The sequence below is a fragment of the Coregonus lavaretus genome (assembly GCF_964263955.1).
Source record: "Coregonus lavaretus genome assembly, contig: HAP1_SCAFFOLD_1126, whole genome shotgun sequence".
Taxonomy (NCBI): Eukaryota; Metazoa; Chordata; class Actinopteri; order Salmoniformes; family Salmonidae; genus Coregonus; species Coregonus lavaretus.
Genome location: NW_028163954.1, coordinates 87,798 through 104,747, shown reverse-complemented (window position 1 = coordinate 104,747; position 16,950 = coordinate 87,798). Strand labels below are relative to the sequence as shown.

The 16,950-nt window shown below is 43.4% G+C and overlaps 1 protein-coding gene across 1 annotated transcript in view; it reads right to left on the bottom strand.

Annotated features, from left to right (window-relative positions):
• LOC311117630 (uncharacterized protein) overlaps positions 1-16,950 on the bottom strand; it is a gene marked incomplete at both ends in the record, with an annotated part of 47,423 nt that overhangs the window by 29,128 nt on the left and 1,345 nt on the right. The window contains one exon of the mRNA XM_084192564.1: positions 288-369. Coding sequence (XP_084048690.1) covers positions 288-369 — 82 coding nt within the window. The remainder of the gene's footprint in view (positions 1-287; positions 370-16,950) is intronic.

The window sequence follows — 16,950 nt, the reverse complement described above, 5'->3', positions numbered from 1 at the left end:
CCAGACAGTTGATGTGGTTGTAGTGTTAGTTAGTTACCCACCCAGACAGTTGATGTGGTTGTAGTGTTAGTTAGTTACCCACCCAGACAGTTGATGTGGTTGTAGTGTTAGTTAGTTACCCACCCAGACAGTTGATGTGGTTGTAGTGTTAGTTAGTTACCCACCCAGACAGTTGATGTGGTTGTAGTGTTAGTTAGTTACCCACCCAGACAGTTGATGTGGTTGTAGTGTTAGTTAGTTACCCACCCAGACAGTTGATGTGGTTGTAGTGTTAGTTAGTTACCCACCCAGACAGTTGTCTACAGGTGTCTCCAGAGCCGTAGCACTATCAAAGATATCATCATACTGACTGTCTGTTAGAGGGAGCACCTGGAGGGGGGAGAGACAGGACTTTACAGGTTTGGTGCACTAATTAATAAGTGAGTGAATATGTTCCTCATCTTCATGGTAATGCTAACATATGCTAAGCTAACACAGGCTTCTACATCAGCCCAGTCAAAACTGTTCGCTGCTCTGGCACCCCAATGGTGGAACAAGCTCCCTCACGACGCCAGGACAGCGGAGTCACTCACCACCTTCCGGAGACATTTGAAACCCCACCTCTTTAAGGAATACCTGGGATAGGCTAAAGTATTCCTTCTAACCCCCCCCCCCCCCCCCCCCAAATTGTAAAGTGGTTATCCCACTGGCTATAGGGTGAACGCACCAATTTGTGAGTCGCTCTGGCTAAGAGCGTCTGCTAAATGACGTTAATGTGCCCTTGAGCAAGGCACTTAACCCTAATTGCTCCTGTAAGTCGCTCTGGTTAAGAGCGTCTGCTAAATGACTAAAATGTAAATGTAAAATGTACATAGGCATGCTAATGCCAACTCAGTGTTTTTAATGGGCAGAACTGTGATCAATTGTGTCCATCCTCAACTCAGAGAGATACAGAGGGAGGAGGGAGAGAGAGTGAAGAAAAGAGCGGAAGGGAAGTAGAGAGAGAGAGAGGCCAGGAAGAAGGAGGGCGGGCCATCAAATAATTGCCATATGCATTCCTTTTACAGAATTTCCACGTGGGAGAGGATATTGCAAATGTAATCAAAGCTTATTGGATGATAACTTGTTTTTAACTAGGATAGAATCATTTATAACTGACTTTTTCCCGACATAACATAGGTACAGCAGATCCCCTTACTGTATGGGACACTTTAAATGTGTCTTTAGAGGCCATGCAATTCAATACTCATCTCTAAAACAAAAGCAATTTAGGTCAAAATAGTCTATATTAACAAAGGAAATGGAAGGACTAACAGTACGGATAGATAGCAATAAAAACTGTACCATAAAGGCACAGAATAAGTTAAGAGGAAAAACAAAAAGAAATGGAGTAACTTATTCAAGAAAGATCAAGTGTAGTATATTATAAAAATAAAGTGAACTGGATGGAATATGGGGAAAAATGCACCAAATTATTGTTACATCTTCAACATAAAAATGCTACCAAAAATAATTTACTGAAACTTCAAAATGACGTAGTCACCCATGATTCACCAAACAATATTTTGAAATAGGATTTTTTTTCTATTAATAAGGTAAAATTAACAGCTATACAGAAAGACTCATGTGAAGGCCAAATTACAGAGGAGGAACGTCTTGATGCAATTAAAGCCTTTAAGTCTGGGAAAACTCCAGGGATGGATGGCATACCAGTTGAAGTATACCAAACCTTTTTGATGTACTCAGAGGACCATTATTAGCATGTTTTAACCACTCCTATAAAAATGGTATATTATCAGACACTCAACAGGGTCTGATTTCATAATACTGAAACAGGACCCAGGTGGTAAAAATTAAAAATTGGAGGCCCCTTACACTTCAGTGTTGTGATGCAAAAATTCTAGCAAAATGCATAGCGCATAGAATTAAAAAGGTATTGTCGGATATTATTCATTCTAATCAGACAGGTTTTTTACATGGACGATACATTGGAGATAATATAAGACAAGTACTGGAAACAATAGAACACTGAAAAATCTGGGAAACCAGGCCTGGTATTCATAGCTGACTTTGAAAAGGCTTTTGATAAAGTCCGACTGGAATGTATTTTTTAATGCCTGGAATATTTAAATGTAGGTGAATCTCTTATACAATGGGTTAAAGTTATGTATAGTAACCCTAGGTGTAAAACATTAAATAATGGCTACTACTCAGAAAGTATTAAACTGTCAAGAGGAGTAAAACAAGGTTGTCCATTATCGGCATATCTATTTATTATGGCCATCGAAATGTTAGCTATTAAAATCAGATCCAACAATAATATCAAGGGATTAGAAATCCAGGGCTTAAAAACAAAGGTGTCATTGTACGCTGATGATTCATGTTTTCTTTTAAATCCACAATTTGGATCCCTCCACAGCCTCATAGAGGATCTAAACTCAGCAAAAAAAGAAACGCCCCTTTTTCAGGACCCTGTCTTTCAAATTTAATTAATAAAAATCCAAATAACTTCACAGATCTTCATTGTAAAGGGTTTAAACACTGTTTCCCATGCTTGTTCAATGAACCATAAACAATTAATGAACATGCACCTGTGGAACGGTCGTTAAGTCACTAAAAGCTTACAGACGGTAGGCAATTAAGGTCCCATTTATGAAAACTTAGGACACTAAAGAGGCCTTTCTACTGACTCTGAAAAACACCAAAAGAAAGATGCCCAGGGTCCCTGCTCATCTGCGTGAACGTGCCTTAGGCATGCTGCAAGGAGGCATGAGGACTGCAGATGTGGCCAGAACAATAAATTGCAATGTCCATACTGTGAGACGCCTAAGACAGCGCTACAGTGAGACAGGACGGACAGCTGATCGTCCTCGCAGTGGCAGACCACGTGTAACAACACCTGCACAGGATCGGTACATCCGAACATCACACCTGCGGGACAGGTACAGGATGGCAACAACAACTGCCCGAGTTACACCAGGAACGCACAATCCCTCCATCAGTGCTTAGACTGTCCGCAATAGGCAGAGAGAGGCTGGACTGAGGGTAGGCCTGTTGTAGGCCTGTTGTAAGGCAGGTCCTCACCAGACATCACCGGCAACAATGTCGCCTATGGGCACAAACCCACAGTCGCTGGACCAGACAGGACCGGCAAAAAGTGCTCTTCACTGACGAGTCACGGTTTTGTCTCACTAGGGGTGGTGGTCGGATTCGCGTTTATCGTCGAAGGAATGAGCGTTACACCGAGGCCTGTACTCTGGAGCGGGATCAATTTGGAGGTGGAGAGTCCGTCATGGTCTGGGGCAGTGTGTCACAGCATCATCGGACTGAGCTTGTTGTCATTGCAGGCAATCTCAACGCTGTGCGTTACAGGGAAGACATCCTCCTCCATCATGTGGTACCCTTCCTGCAGGCTAATCCTGACATGACCCTCCAGCATGATAATGCCACCAGCCATACTGCTCGTTCTGTATGTGATTTCCTGCAAGACAGGAATGTCAGTGTTCTGCCATGGCCAGCAAAGAGCCCGGATCTCAATCCCATTGAGCACGTCTGGGACCTGTTGGATCAGAGGGTGAGGGCTAGGGACATTCCCCCCAGAAATGTCTGGGAACTTGCAGATGCCTTGGTGGAAGAGTGGGGTAACATCTCACAGCAAGAACTGGCAAATCTGGTGCAGTCCATGAGGAGGAGATGCACTGCACTGCAGTACTGGCCACACCAGATACTGACTGTTACTTTTGATTTTGACCCCCCGCCTTTGTTCAGGGACACATTATTCAATTTATGTCTGTGGAACTTGTTCAGTTTTGTCTCACTTGTTGAATCTTATGTTCATACAAATATTTACACGTTTGCTGAAAATAAACGCAGTTGAGAGTGAGAGGACGTTTCTTTTTTTTGCTGAATTTAGATACTTTTTCTAACCTCTCTGGATTACAACCAAATTATGATAAGTGTACTATATTACTTATTGGATCACTAAAAAATACAACTTTTACATTACCGTGAAGTTTACCAATAAAACGGTCTGACGGTGATGTGGACTCGGCATTCATATCCCGAAATAAATAAATGAATTTACTACAACACATTTTAACAGAAAGTTAGCAAAAATAGATACGATTTTGCTACCATGGAAAGGAAAATAGCTGTCTATTTGTGGAAACATATCCCTGATTAACTCTTTAGTCATATCCCAGTTTACGTATTTGCTTATGGTCTTGTCCACACCTAGCGACCTGTTTTTAAAATCATATGAGCAAAAAATATTCAATTTTATTTGGAACGGCAAGCCAGGCAAAATTAAACGGGCTTATTTATATAATGAATATGAATTCGGAGGGCAGAAATCAAATCAAATCAAATTGTATTTGTCACATGCGCCGAATACAACAGGTGTAGATCTTACCGTGAAATGCTTACTTACAAGACCTTAACCAACAATGTAGTTTAAAGAAAGTATACCAAAAAATTATGAAAAATAAAAGTAACAAATAATTAAAGAGCAGCAGTAAAAATAACAATAGCGAGGCTATATACAGGGGGTACCAGTACCGAGTCAATGTGCGGGGGCACCGGTTAGACGAGGTAATTGGGGTAATATGTACATGTAGGTACCGAGTCTTTAATAAACAGAGAGTAGCAGCAGGGTAAAAGAGTGGTGACACCGTCTGGTATAGAGGTCCTGGATGGCAGGAAGCTTGGCCCCAGTGATGTACTGGGCCGTACGCACTACCCTCTGTAGTGCCTTGCGGTCGGAGGCAGAGCAGTTGCCATACCAGGCAGTGATGCAACCAGTCAGCATGCTCTCGATGGTGCAGCTGTAGAACCTTTTGAGGATCTGAGGACCCATGCCAAATCTTTTCAGTCTCCTGAGGGGGAATAGGTTTTGTCGTGCCCTCTTCACGACTGTCTTGGTGTGCTTGGACCATTTTAGTTTGTTGGTGATGTGGACACCAAGGAACTTGAAGCTCTCAACCTGCTCCACTACAGCCCGGTCGATGAGAATGGGGGCGTTTCCTGTAGTCCACAATCATCTCCTTTGTCTTGATCACGTTGAGGGAGAGGTTGTTGTCCTGGCACCACACGGCCAGGTCTCTGACCTCCTCCCTATAGGCTGTCTCATCGTTTTCGGTGATCAGGCCTACCACTGTTGTGTCGTCGGCAAACGTAATGATGGTGTTGGAGTCGTGCCTGGCCATGCAGTCATGAGTGAACAGGGAGTACAGGAGGGGACTGAGAACGCACCCGAGGGGCCCCCGTGTTGAGGATCAGTGTGGCAGATGTGTTGTTACCTACCCTTACCACCTGGGGGCGGTTCGTCAGGAAGTCCAGGATCCAGTTGTGTTGAACGGTGAGCTGTAGTCAATGAATAGCATTCTCACATACAGTGGGGAGAACAAGTATTTGATACACTGCCGATTTTGCAGGTTTTCCTACTTACACAGCATGTAGAGGTCTGTAATTTTTATCATAGGTACACTTCAACTGTGAGAGACGGAATCTAAAACAAAAATCCCGAAAATCACATTGTATGATTTTTAAATAATTAATTTGCATTTTATTGCATGACATAAGTATTTGATCACCTACCAACCAGTAAGAATTCCGGCTCTCACAGACCTGTTAGTTTTTCTTTAAGAAGCCCTCCTGTTCTCCACTCATTACCTGTATTAACTGCACCTGTTTGAACTCGTTACCTGTATAAAAGACACCTGTCCACACACTCAATCAAACAGACTCCAACCTCTCCACAATGGCCAAGACCAGAGAGCTGTGTAAGGACATCAGGGATAAAATTGTAGACCTGCACAAGGCTGGGATGGGCTACAGGACAATAGGCAAGCAGCTTGGTGAGAAGGCAACAACTGTTGGCGCAATTATTAGAAAATGGAAGAAGTTCAAGATGACGGTCAATCACACTCGGTCTGGGGCTCCATGCAAGATCTCACCTCGTGGGGCATCAATGATCATGAGGAAGGTGAGGGATCAGTCAGAACTACACGGCAGAACCTGGCCAATGACCTGAAGAGAGCTGGGACCACAGTCTCAAAGAAAACCATTAGTAACACACTACGCCGTCATGGATAAAAATCCTGCAGCGCACGCAAGGTCCCCCTGCTCAAGCCAGCGCATGTCCAGGCCCGTCTGAAGTTTGCCAATGACCATCTGGATGATCCAGAGGAGGAATGGGGAAGGTCATGTGGTCTGATGAGACAAAAATAGAGCTTTTTGGTCTAAACTCCACTCGCCGTGTTTGGAGGAAGAAGAAGGATGAGTACAACCCCAAGAACACCATCCCAACCGTGAAGCATGGAGGTGGAAACATCATTCTTTGGGGATGCTTTTCTGCAAAGGGGACAGGACGACTGCACCGTATTGAGGGGAGGATGGATGGGGCCATGTATCGCGAGATCTTGGCCAACAACCTCCTTCCCTCAGTAAGAGCATTGAAGATGGGTCGTGGCTGGGTCTTCCAGCATGACAACGACCCAAAACACACAGCCAGGGCAACTAAGGAGTGGCTCCGTAAGAAGCATCTCAAGGTCCTGGAGTGGCCTAGCCAGTCTCCAGACCTGAACCCAATAGAACATATTTGGAGGGAGCTGAAAGTCCGTATTGCCCAGCGACAGTCCCGAAACCTGAAGGATCTGGAGAAGGTCTGTATGGAGGAGTGGGCCAAAATCCCTGCTGCAGTGTGTGCAAACCTGGTCAAGACCTACAGGAAACGTATGATCTCTGTAATTGCAAACAAAGGTTTCCGTACCAAATATTAAGTTCTACTTTTCTGATGTATCGAATACTTATGTCATGCAATAAAATGCAAATTAATTACTTAAAAATCATACAATGTGATTTTCTGGATTTTTGTTTTAGATTCCGTCTCTCACAGCTGAAGTGTACCTATGATAAAAATTACAGACCTCTACATGCTTTGTAAGTAGGACAACCTGCAAAATCGGCAGTGTATCAAATACTTAGTCAGCCACCAATTGTGCAAGTTCTCCCACTTAAAAAGATGAGAGAGGCCTGTAATTTTCATAGGTACACGTCAACTATGACAGACAAATTGAGAATTTCTTTTCCAGAAAATCACATTGTAGGATTTTTAATGAATTTATTTGCAAATTATGGTGGAAAATAAGTATTTGGTCACCTACAAACAAGCAAGATTTCTGGCTCTCACAGACCTGTAACTTATTTTTTAAGAGGCTCCTCTGTCCTCCACTCGTTACCTGTATTAATGGCACCTTTTTGAACTTGTTATCAGTATAAAAGACACCTGTCCACAACCTCAAACAGTCACACTCCAAACTCCACTATGGCCAAGACCAAAGAGCTGTCAAAGGACACCAGAAACAAAATTGTAGACCTGCACCAGGCTGGGAAGACTGAATCTGCAATAGGTAAGCAGCTTGGTTTGAAGAAATCAACTGTGGGAGCAATTATTAGGAAATGGAAGACATACAAGACCACTGATAATCTCCCTCGATCTGGGGCTCCACGCAAGATCTCACCCCGTGGGGTCAAAATTATCACAAGAACGGTGAGCAAAAATCCCAGAACCACACGGGGGGACCTAGTGAATGACCTGCAGAGAGCTGGGACCAAAGTAACAAAGCCTACCATCAGTAACACACTACGCCGCCAGGGACTCAAATCCTGCAGTGCCAGACGTGTCCCCCTGCTTAAGCCAGTACATGTCCAGGCCCGTCTGAAGTTTGCTAGAGTGCATTTGGATGATCCAGAAGAGGATTGGGAGAATGTCATATGGTCAGATGAAACCAAAATATAACTTTTTGGTAAAAACTCAACTCGTCGTGTTTGGAAGACAAAGAATGCTGAGTTGCATCCAAAGAACACCATACCTACTGTGAAGCATGGGGGTGGAAACATCATGCTCTGGGGCTGTTTTTCTGCAAAGGGACCAGGACGACTGATCCGTGTAAAGGAAAGAATGAATGGGGCCATGTATCGTGAGATTTTGAGTGAAAACCTCCTTCCATCAGCAAGGACATTGAAGATGAAACGTGGCTGGGTCTTTCAGCATGACAATGATCCCAAACACACCGCCCGGGCAACGAAGGAGTGGCTTCGTAAGAAGCATTTCAAGGTCCTGGAGTGGCCTAGCCAGTCTCCAGATCTCAACCCCATAGAAAATCTTTGGAGGGAGTTGAAAGTCCGTGTTGCCCAGCGACAGCCCCAAAACATCACTGCTCTAGAGGAGATCTGCATGGAGGAATGGGCCAAAATACCAGCAACAGTGTGTGAAAACCTTGTGAAGACTTACAGAAAACGTTTGACCTGTATCATTGTCAACAAAGGGTATATAACAAAGTATTGAGAAACTTTTGTTATTGACCAAATACTTATTTTCCACCATAATTTGCAAATAAATTCATAAAAAATCCTACAATGTGATTTTCTGGATTTTTCTTCCTCATTTTGTCTGTCATAGTTGACGTGTACCTATGATGAAAATTACAGGCCTCTCTCATCTTTTTAAGTGGGAGAACTTGCACAATTGGTGGCTGACTAAATACTTTTTTCCCCCACTGTATACAGTACCAGTCAAAAGTTTGGACACACCTACTCATTCAAGGGTTTTTCTTTATTTTTACTATTGTCTACATTGTAGAATAATAGTGAAGATATCAAAACTATGAAATAACACATATGGAATCATGTAGTAACCAAAAAAGTGTTAAACAAATCAAAATATATTTTATATTTGAGATTCTTCAAAGTTGCCACCCTTTGCCTTGATGACAGCTTTGCATACTCTTGGCATTCTCTCAACCAGCTTCATGAGGTAATCACCTGGAATTTATTTTCTCTTGTGAGATAAAACAGCACTTATTAAAAGTGCCTGAGGCCCTCTTTTCTCCCTCCCTCCCTCCCTCCCTCTACTCCTGAAGGGTGGTTGGCTCTATTCTCCTCTGAAACTGGAGCGAGCAATCATCCCCCCAGGCACGGCTACAGCGGACAGAGAAGCCATTCCCTCCCTCCTTCCATTCCTCTCTCTTTTTATTATCTCTTTCAGGATCTCAAACATACAGTAGACACTACCCACGCCCCGACTCTAGCCAGAGTGAAAACCCCAGCAAGACTCTCACCCCATCCAACCCGATGGGGAGGAGGTCAGACACCTGGAAGTGTGGTGCCAGGACATCAACCTCTCCCTCTAGGAATTATGGTGCCAGGACATCAACCTCTCCCTCTAGGAATTATGGTGCCAGGACATCAACCTCTCCCTCTAGGAAGTGTGGTGCCAGGACATCAACCTCTCCCTCTAGGAAGTATGGTGCCAGGACATCAACCTCTCCCTCTAGGAATTATGGTGCCAGGACATCAACCTCTCCCTCTAGGAAGTGTGGTGCCAGGACATCAACCTCTCCCTCTAGGAATTATGGTGCCAGGACATCAACCTCTCCCTCTAGGAATTATGGTGCCAGGACATCAACCTCTCCCTCTAGGAATTATGGTGCCAGGACATCAACCTCTCCCTCTAGGAAGTGTGGTGCCAGGACATCAACCTCTCCCTCTAGGAATTATGGTGCCAGGACATCAACCTCTCCCTCTAGGAATTATGGTGCCAGGACATCAACCTCTCCCTCTAGGAAGTGTGGTGCCAGGACATCAACCTCTCCCTCTAGGAATTATGGTGCCAGGACATCAACCTCTCCCTCTAGGAATTATGGTGCCAGGACATCAACCTCTCCCTCTACGTGATCAAGACAAAGGAAATGATCGTGGACTACAGGAAAAGGAGGGCCGAGCATGCCCCCATTCTCATCGACGGGGCTGTAATGGAGCAGGTTGAGAGCTTCAAGTTCCTTGGTGTCCACATCACCAACAAACTATCATGGTCCAAACACACCAAGACAGTCGTGAAAAGGGCACGACAACGCCTATTCCCCCTCAGGAGACTGAAAAGGTTTGGCATGGGTCCTCAGATCCTCAAAAAGTTCTACAGCTGCACCATCGAGAGCATCCTGACTGGTTGCATCACCGCCTGGTATGGCATCTGCTTGGCCTCCGACCGCAAGGTGCTACAGAGGGTAGTGCGTACGGCCCAGTACATCACTGGGGCCAAGCTTCCTGCCATCCAGGACCTCTATACCAGGCGGTGTCAGAGGAAGGACCTAGAAATTGTCAAAGACTCCAGCCACCCTAGTCATAGACTGTTCTCTCTGCTACCGCACAGCAAGCGGTACCGGAGCGCCAAGTCTAGGTCCAAAAGGCTTCTTAACAGCTTCTACCCCCAAGCCATAAGACTGCTGAACAGCTAATCAAATGGTTATCCCGACTATTTGCATTGACCCACCTTTTTTTTTTACGCTGCTGCTACTTGCTGTTTATTATCTATTATCTATGCATAGTCACTTTACCCCTACCTACATGTACATATACCTCAATTACCTCGACTAACCTGTACCCACACACATTGACTCGGTACTGGTACCCCCTGTATACAGCCTCGTTATTGTTATTTTATTGTTGCTCTTTTATTTTTTACTTTAGTTTATTTAGTAAATATTTTTCTTAACTCTTATTTTCTTAAAACTGCATTGTTGGTTAAGAGTTTGTAAGTAAGCATCTACACCTGCTGTATTCGGAAATGTGACAAATACAAATTGATTTGATCTCTGCACCCCCCACCTCCCACACAAACCCTCTCCTCAGTCATTTTTTTACATTTTACATTTGAGTCATTTAGCAGATGCTCTTATCCAGAGCGACTTACAGTTAGTGAGTGCATACATTTTTCATACTGTCCCCCCGTGGGAAATGAACCCACAACCCTGGCGTTGCAAGCGCCATGCTCTACCAACTGAGCTACAGGGGACGAACTCTGCATCCCCCGTCCCACAACCCTTATAACCTCTAAACATACTAACCCACCCATGTAACGTCACTAATATATGCAGGGGTGAAGGTAGATGTCATTTCTTCCTATGTGTGCATGCATAAAAACATTTTATGGGCCTAATTATAGAATTACATATACAATACCTATTAATTCAATAGGATCTATGTGTGTCTAGTCGTAAACATTTGTCATTTATTTAACTTTTAAAATGCATTACCTTTTATTGTTGCATAAACACAACCACTCATGATGTTTTCATCTGATTGTCAAACAATCACTTCAAAGGGCTCCTTCACTAGGCTACCCGCACACATTCATCCACTCGCAACAAATGTCCAGCCTCCAACCAGTGGTGAATGGAAAGAGACATCTGCTACACAAAACACCAAAGAGTGTAATGACATTTGGCGATTGTCATGAGGCCAGAATTTATGTGTCCACTGCTCTCCGCGCACATCTCGGTGTCGGGCACTAATCTCTACCTTGGCAAAATGTCCGTGTTCTCGTTGAACCACATGGCATTTTGGAGCGTAGGCTATACCACCCGTTTTCAAGTCCATTCAGTCATTAGTCAAGCCTCTGACATGCTGTATTGATAAATAATGGTAAATAATGGTGTAATAGGCTACCGTTTCCTTTTGTTTTCATTATTGTGATGGGCTCATGTTTTACTGGTAGAGCACATCCCCACTATTTATTTAGACCGTACCACCTTACTTTCAACCCTGAATATAATTATGTTCATATGATTGTTTACATACAACTCCCCTTGCTAGCACATCCCCTGGCTTACATCAACACTACACTATAGCATTGTCATACTTACTACTGGCTAAGTAAGGCTTACTAAGTAAGGCCTACTAAGTGTATTACTACTGGCTAAGTAAGGCCTACTAACTGTATGACTACTGGCTAAGTAAGGCCTACTAACTGTATGACTACTGGCTAAGTAAGGCCTACTAACTGTATGACTACTGGCTAAGTAAGGCCTACTAACTGTATGACTACTGGCTAAGTAAGGCCTACTAACTGTATGACTACTGGCTAAGTAAGGCCTACTAAGTGTATGACTACTGGCTAAGTAAGGCCTACTAACTGTATGACTACTGGCTAAGTAAGGCCTACTAACTGTATGACTACTGGCTAAGTAAGGCCTACTAACTGTATGACTACTGGCTAAGTAAGGCCTACTAACTGTATGACTACTGGCTAAGTAAGGCCTACTAACTGTACGACTACTGGCTAAGTAAGGCCTACTAACTGTATGACTACTGGCTAAGTAAGGCCTACTAACTGTATGACTACTGGCTAAGTAAGGCCTACCAACTGTATTACTACTGGCTAAGTAAGGCCTACTAACTGTATGACTACTGGCTAAGTAAGGCCTACTAACTATTACTACTGGCTAAGTAAGGCCTACTAACTGTATGACTACTGGCTAAGTAAGGCCTACCAACTGTATTACTACTGGCTAAGTAAGGCCTACTAACTGTATGACTACTGGCTAAGTAAGGCCTACTAACTGTATTACTACTGGCTAAGTAAGGCCTACTAACTGTATGACTACTGGCTAAGTAAGGCCTACTAACTGTATGACTACTGGCTAAGTAAGGCCTACCAACTGTATTACTACTGGCTAAGTAAGGCCTACTAACTGTATGACTACTGGCTAAGTAAGGCCTACTAACTGCATGACTACTGGCTAAGTAAGGCCTACCAACTGTATTACTTCTGGCTAAGTAAGGCCTACTAACTGTATGACTACTGGCTAAGTAAGGCCTACTAACTGTATGACTACTGGCTAAGTAAGGCCTACTAACTATTACTACTGGCTAAGTAAGGCCTACTAACTGTATGACTACTGGCTAAGTAAGGCCTACTAACTGTACTACTACTGGCTAAGTAAGGCCTACTAACTGTATGACTACTGGCTAAGTGAGGCCTACTAACTGTATTACTACTGGCTAAGTAAGGCCTACTAACTGTATGACTACTGGCTAAGTAAGGCCTACTAACTGTATGACTACTGGCTAAGTAAGGCCTACCAACTGTATTACTACTGGCTAAGTAAGGCCTACTAACTGTATGACTACTGGCTAAGTAAGGCCTACTAACTGCATGACTACTGGCTAAGTAAGGCCTACCAACTGTATTACTTCTGGCTAAGTAAGGCCTACTAACTGTATGACTACTGGCTAAGTAAGGCCTACCAACTGTATGACTTCTGGCTAAGTAAGGCCTACTAACTATTACTACTGGCTAAGTAAGGCCTACTAACTGTATGACTACTGGCTAAGTAGGGCCTACTAACTGCATGACTACTGGCTAAGTAAGGCCTACCAACTGTATTACTTCTGGCTAAGTAAGGCCTACTAACTGTATGACTACTGGCTAAGTAAGGCATACCAACTGTATGACTTCTGGCTAAGTAAGGCCTACTAACTATTACTACTGGCTAAGTAAGGCCTACTAACTGTATGACTTCTGGCTAAGTAAGGCCTACTAACTATTACTACTGGCTAAGTAAGGCCTACTAACTGTATGACTACTGGCTAAGTAAGGCCTACCAACTGTATGACTTCTGGCTAAGTAAGGCCTACTAACTGTATGACTACTGGCTAAGTAAGGCCTACTAACTGTATGACTACTGGCTAAGTAAGGCCTACTAACTGCATGACTACTGGCTAAGTAAGGCCTACCAACTGTATTACTTCTGGCTAAGTAAGGCCTACTAACTGTATGACTACTGGCTAAGTAAGGCCTACCAACTGTATGACTTCTGGCTAAGTAAGGCCTACTAACTATTACTACTGGCTAAGTAAGGCCTACTAACTGTATGACTTCTGGCTAAGTAAGGCCTACTAACTGTATTACTACTGGCTAAGTAAGGCCTACTAACTGTATGACTACTGGCTAAGTAAGGCCTACCAACTGTATTACTTCTGGCTAAGTAAGGCCTACTAACTGTATGACTACTGGCTAAGTAAGGCCTACCAACTGTATGACTACTGGCTAAGTAAGGCCTACTAACTGTATTACTACTGGCTAAGTAAGGCCTACTAACTGTATGACTACTGGCTAAGTAAGGCCTACTAACTGTATGACTACTGGCTAAGTAAGGCCTACTAACTGTATGACTACTGGCTAAGTAAGGCCTACTAACTGTATGACTACTGGCTAAGTAAGGCCTACTAACTGTATGACTACTGGCTAAGTAAGGCCTACTAACTGTATGACTACTGGCTAAGTAAGGCCTACTAACTGTATAACTACTGGCTAAGTAAGGCCTACTAACTGTATGACTACTGGCTAAGTAAGGCCTACTAACTGTATGACTACTGGCTAAGTAAGGCCTACTAACTGTACTACTACTGGCTAAGTAAGGCCTACTAACTATTACTACTGGCTAAGTAAGGCCTACTAACTGTATGACTACTGGCTAAGTAAGGCCTACTAACTGTACTACTACTGGCTAAGTAAGGCCTACTAACTATTACTACTGGCTAAGTAAGGCCTACTAACTGTATGACTACTGGCTAAGTAAGGCCTACCAACTGTATTACTTCTGGCTAAGTAAGGCCTACTAAGTGTATGACTACTGGCTAAGTAAGGCCTACTAACTGTATTACTACTGGCTAAGTAAGGCCTACTAACTGTATGACTACTGGCTAAGTAAGGCCTACTAACTGTATGACTACTGGCTAAGTAAGGCCTACTAAGTGTATGACTACTGGCTAAGTAAGGCCTACTAACTGTATGACTACTGGCTAAGTAAGGCCTACTAACTGCATGACTACTGGCTAAGTAAGGCCTACTAACTGCATGACTACTGGCTAAGTAAGGCCTACTAACTATTACTACTGGCTTTGTAAGGCCTACTAACTGTATGACTACTGGCTAAGTAAGGCCTACTAACTGTACTACTACTGGCTAAGTAAGGCCTACTAACTATTACTACTGGCTAAGTAAGGCCTACTAACTGTATGACTACTGGCTAAGTAAGGCCTACCAACTGTATTACTTCTGGCTAAGTAAGGCCTACTAAGTGTATGACTACTGGCTAAGTAAGGCCTACTAACTGTATTACTACTGGCTAAGTAAGGCCTACTAACTGTATGACTACTGGCTAAGTAAGGCCTACTAACTGTATGACTACTGGCTAAGTAAGGCCTACTAAGTGTATGACTACTGGCTAAGTAAGGCCTACTAACTGCATGACTACTGGCTAAGTAAGGCCTACTAACTGCATGACTACTGGCTAAGTAAGGCCTACTAACTGTATGACTACTGGCTAAGTAAGGCCTACTAACTGTACTACTACTGGCTAAGTAAGGCCTACTAACTATTACTACTGGCTTTGTAAGGCCTACTAACTGTATGAGTACTGGCTAAGTAAGGCCTACTAACTGTACTACTACTGGCTAAGTAAGGCCTACTAACTATTACTACTGGCTAAGTAAGGCCTACTAACTGTATGACTACTGGCTAAGTAAGGCCTACCAACTGTATTACTTCTGGCTAAGTAAGGCCTACTAAGTGTATGACTACTGGCTAAGTAAGGCCTACTAACTGTATTACTACTGGCTAAGTAAGGCCTACTAACTGTATGACTACTGGCTAAGTAAGGCCTACTAAGTGTATGACTACTGGCTAAGTAAGGCCTACTAAGTGTATGACTACTGGCTAAGTAAGGCCTACTAACTGCATGACTACTGGCTAAGTAAGGCCTACTAACTGCATGACTACTGGCTAAGTAAGGCCTACTAACTGTATGACTACTGGCTAAGTAAGGCCTACTAACTATTACTACTGGCTTTGTAAGGCCTACTAACTGTATGAGTACTGGCTAAGTAAGGCCTACTAACTGTACTACTACTGGCTAAGTAAGGCCTACTAACTGCATGACTACTGCAGTTAGTAAGGCCTACTAACTGCATGTGGTCCTCTGTAGCTCAGCTGGTAGAGCACGGCGCTTGTAACGCCAAGGTAGTGGGTTCGATCCCCGGGACCACCCATACACAAAAAAAATGTATGCACGCATGACTGTAAGTCGCTTTGGATAAAAGCGTCTGCTAAATGGCATATTATATTATTATTATTATTATTACTGGCTAAGTAAGGCCTACTAACTATTACTACTGGCTTTGTAAGGCCTACTAACTGTATGACTACTGGCTAAGTAAGGCCTACTAACTGTACTACTACTGGCTAAGTAAGGCCTACTAACTATTACTACTGGCTAAGTAAGGCCTACTAACTGTATGACTACTGGCTAAGTAAGGCCTACCAACTGTATTACTTCTGGCTAAGTAAGGCCTACTAAGTGTATGACTACTGGCTAAGTAAGGCCTACTAACTGTATTACTACTGGCTAAGTAAGGCCTACTAACTGTATGACTACTGGCTAAGTAAGGCCTACTAACTGTATGACTACTGGCTAAGTAAGGCCTACTAAGTGTATGACTACTGGCTAAGTAAGGCCTACTAACTGCATGACTACTGGCTAAGTAAGGCCTACTAACTGCATGACTACTGGCTAAGTAAGGCCTACTAACTGTATGACTACTGGCTAAGTAAGGCCTACTAACTGTACTACTACTGGCTAAGTAAGGCCTACTAACTATTACTACTGGCTTTGTAAGGCCTACTAACTGTATGAGTACTGGCTAAGTAAGGCCTACTAACTGTACTACTACTGGCTAAGTAAGGCCTACTAACTATTACTACTGGCTAAGTAAGGCCTACTAACTGTATGACTACTGGCTAAGTAAGGCCTACCAACTGTATTACTTCTGGCTAAGTAAGGCCTACTAAGTGTATGACTACTGGCTAAGTAAGGCCTACTAACTGTATGACTACTGGCTAAGTAAGGCCTACTAACTGTATGACTACTGGCTAAGTAAGGCCTACTAACTGTATAACTACTGGCTAAGTAAGGCCTACTAAGTGTATGACTACTGGCTAAGTAAGGCCTACTAACTGCATGACTACTGGCTAAGTAAGGCCTACTAACTGCATGACTACTGGCTAAGTAAGGCCTACTAACTGTATGACTACTGGCTAAGTAAGGCCTACTAACTATTACTACTGGCTTT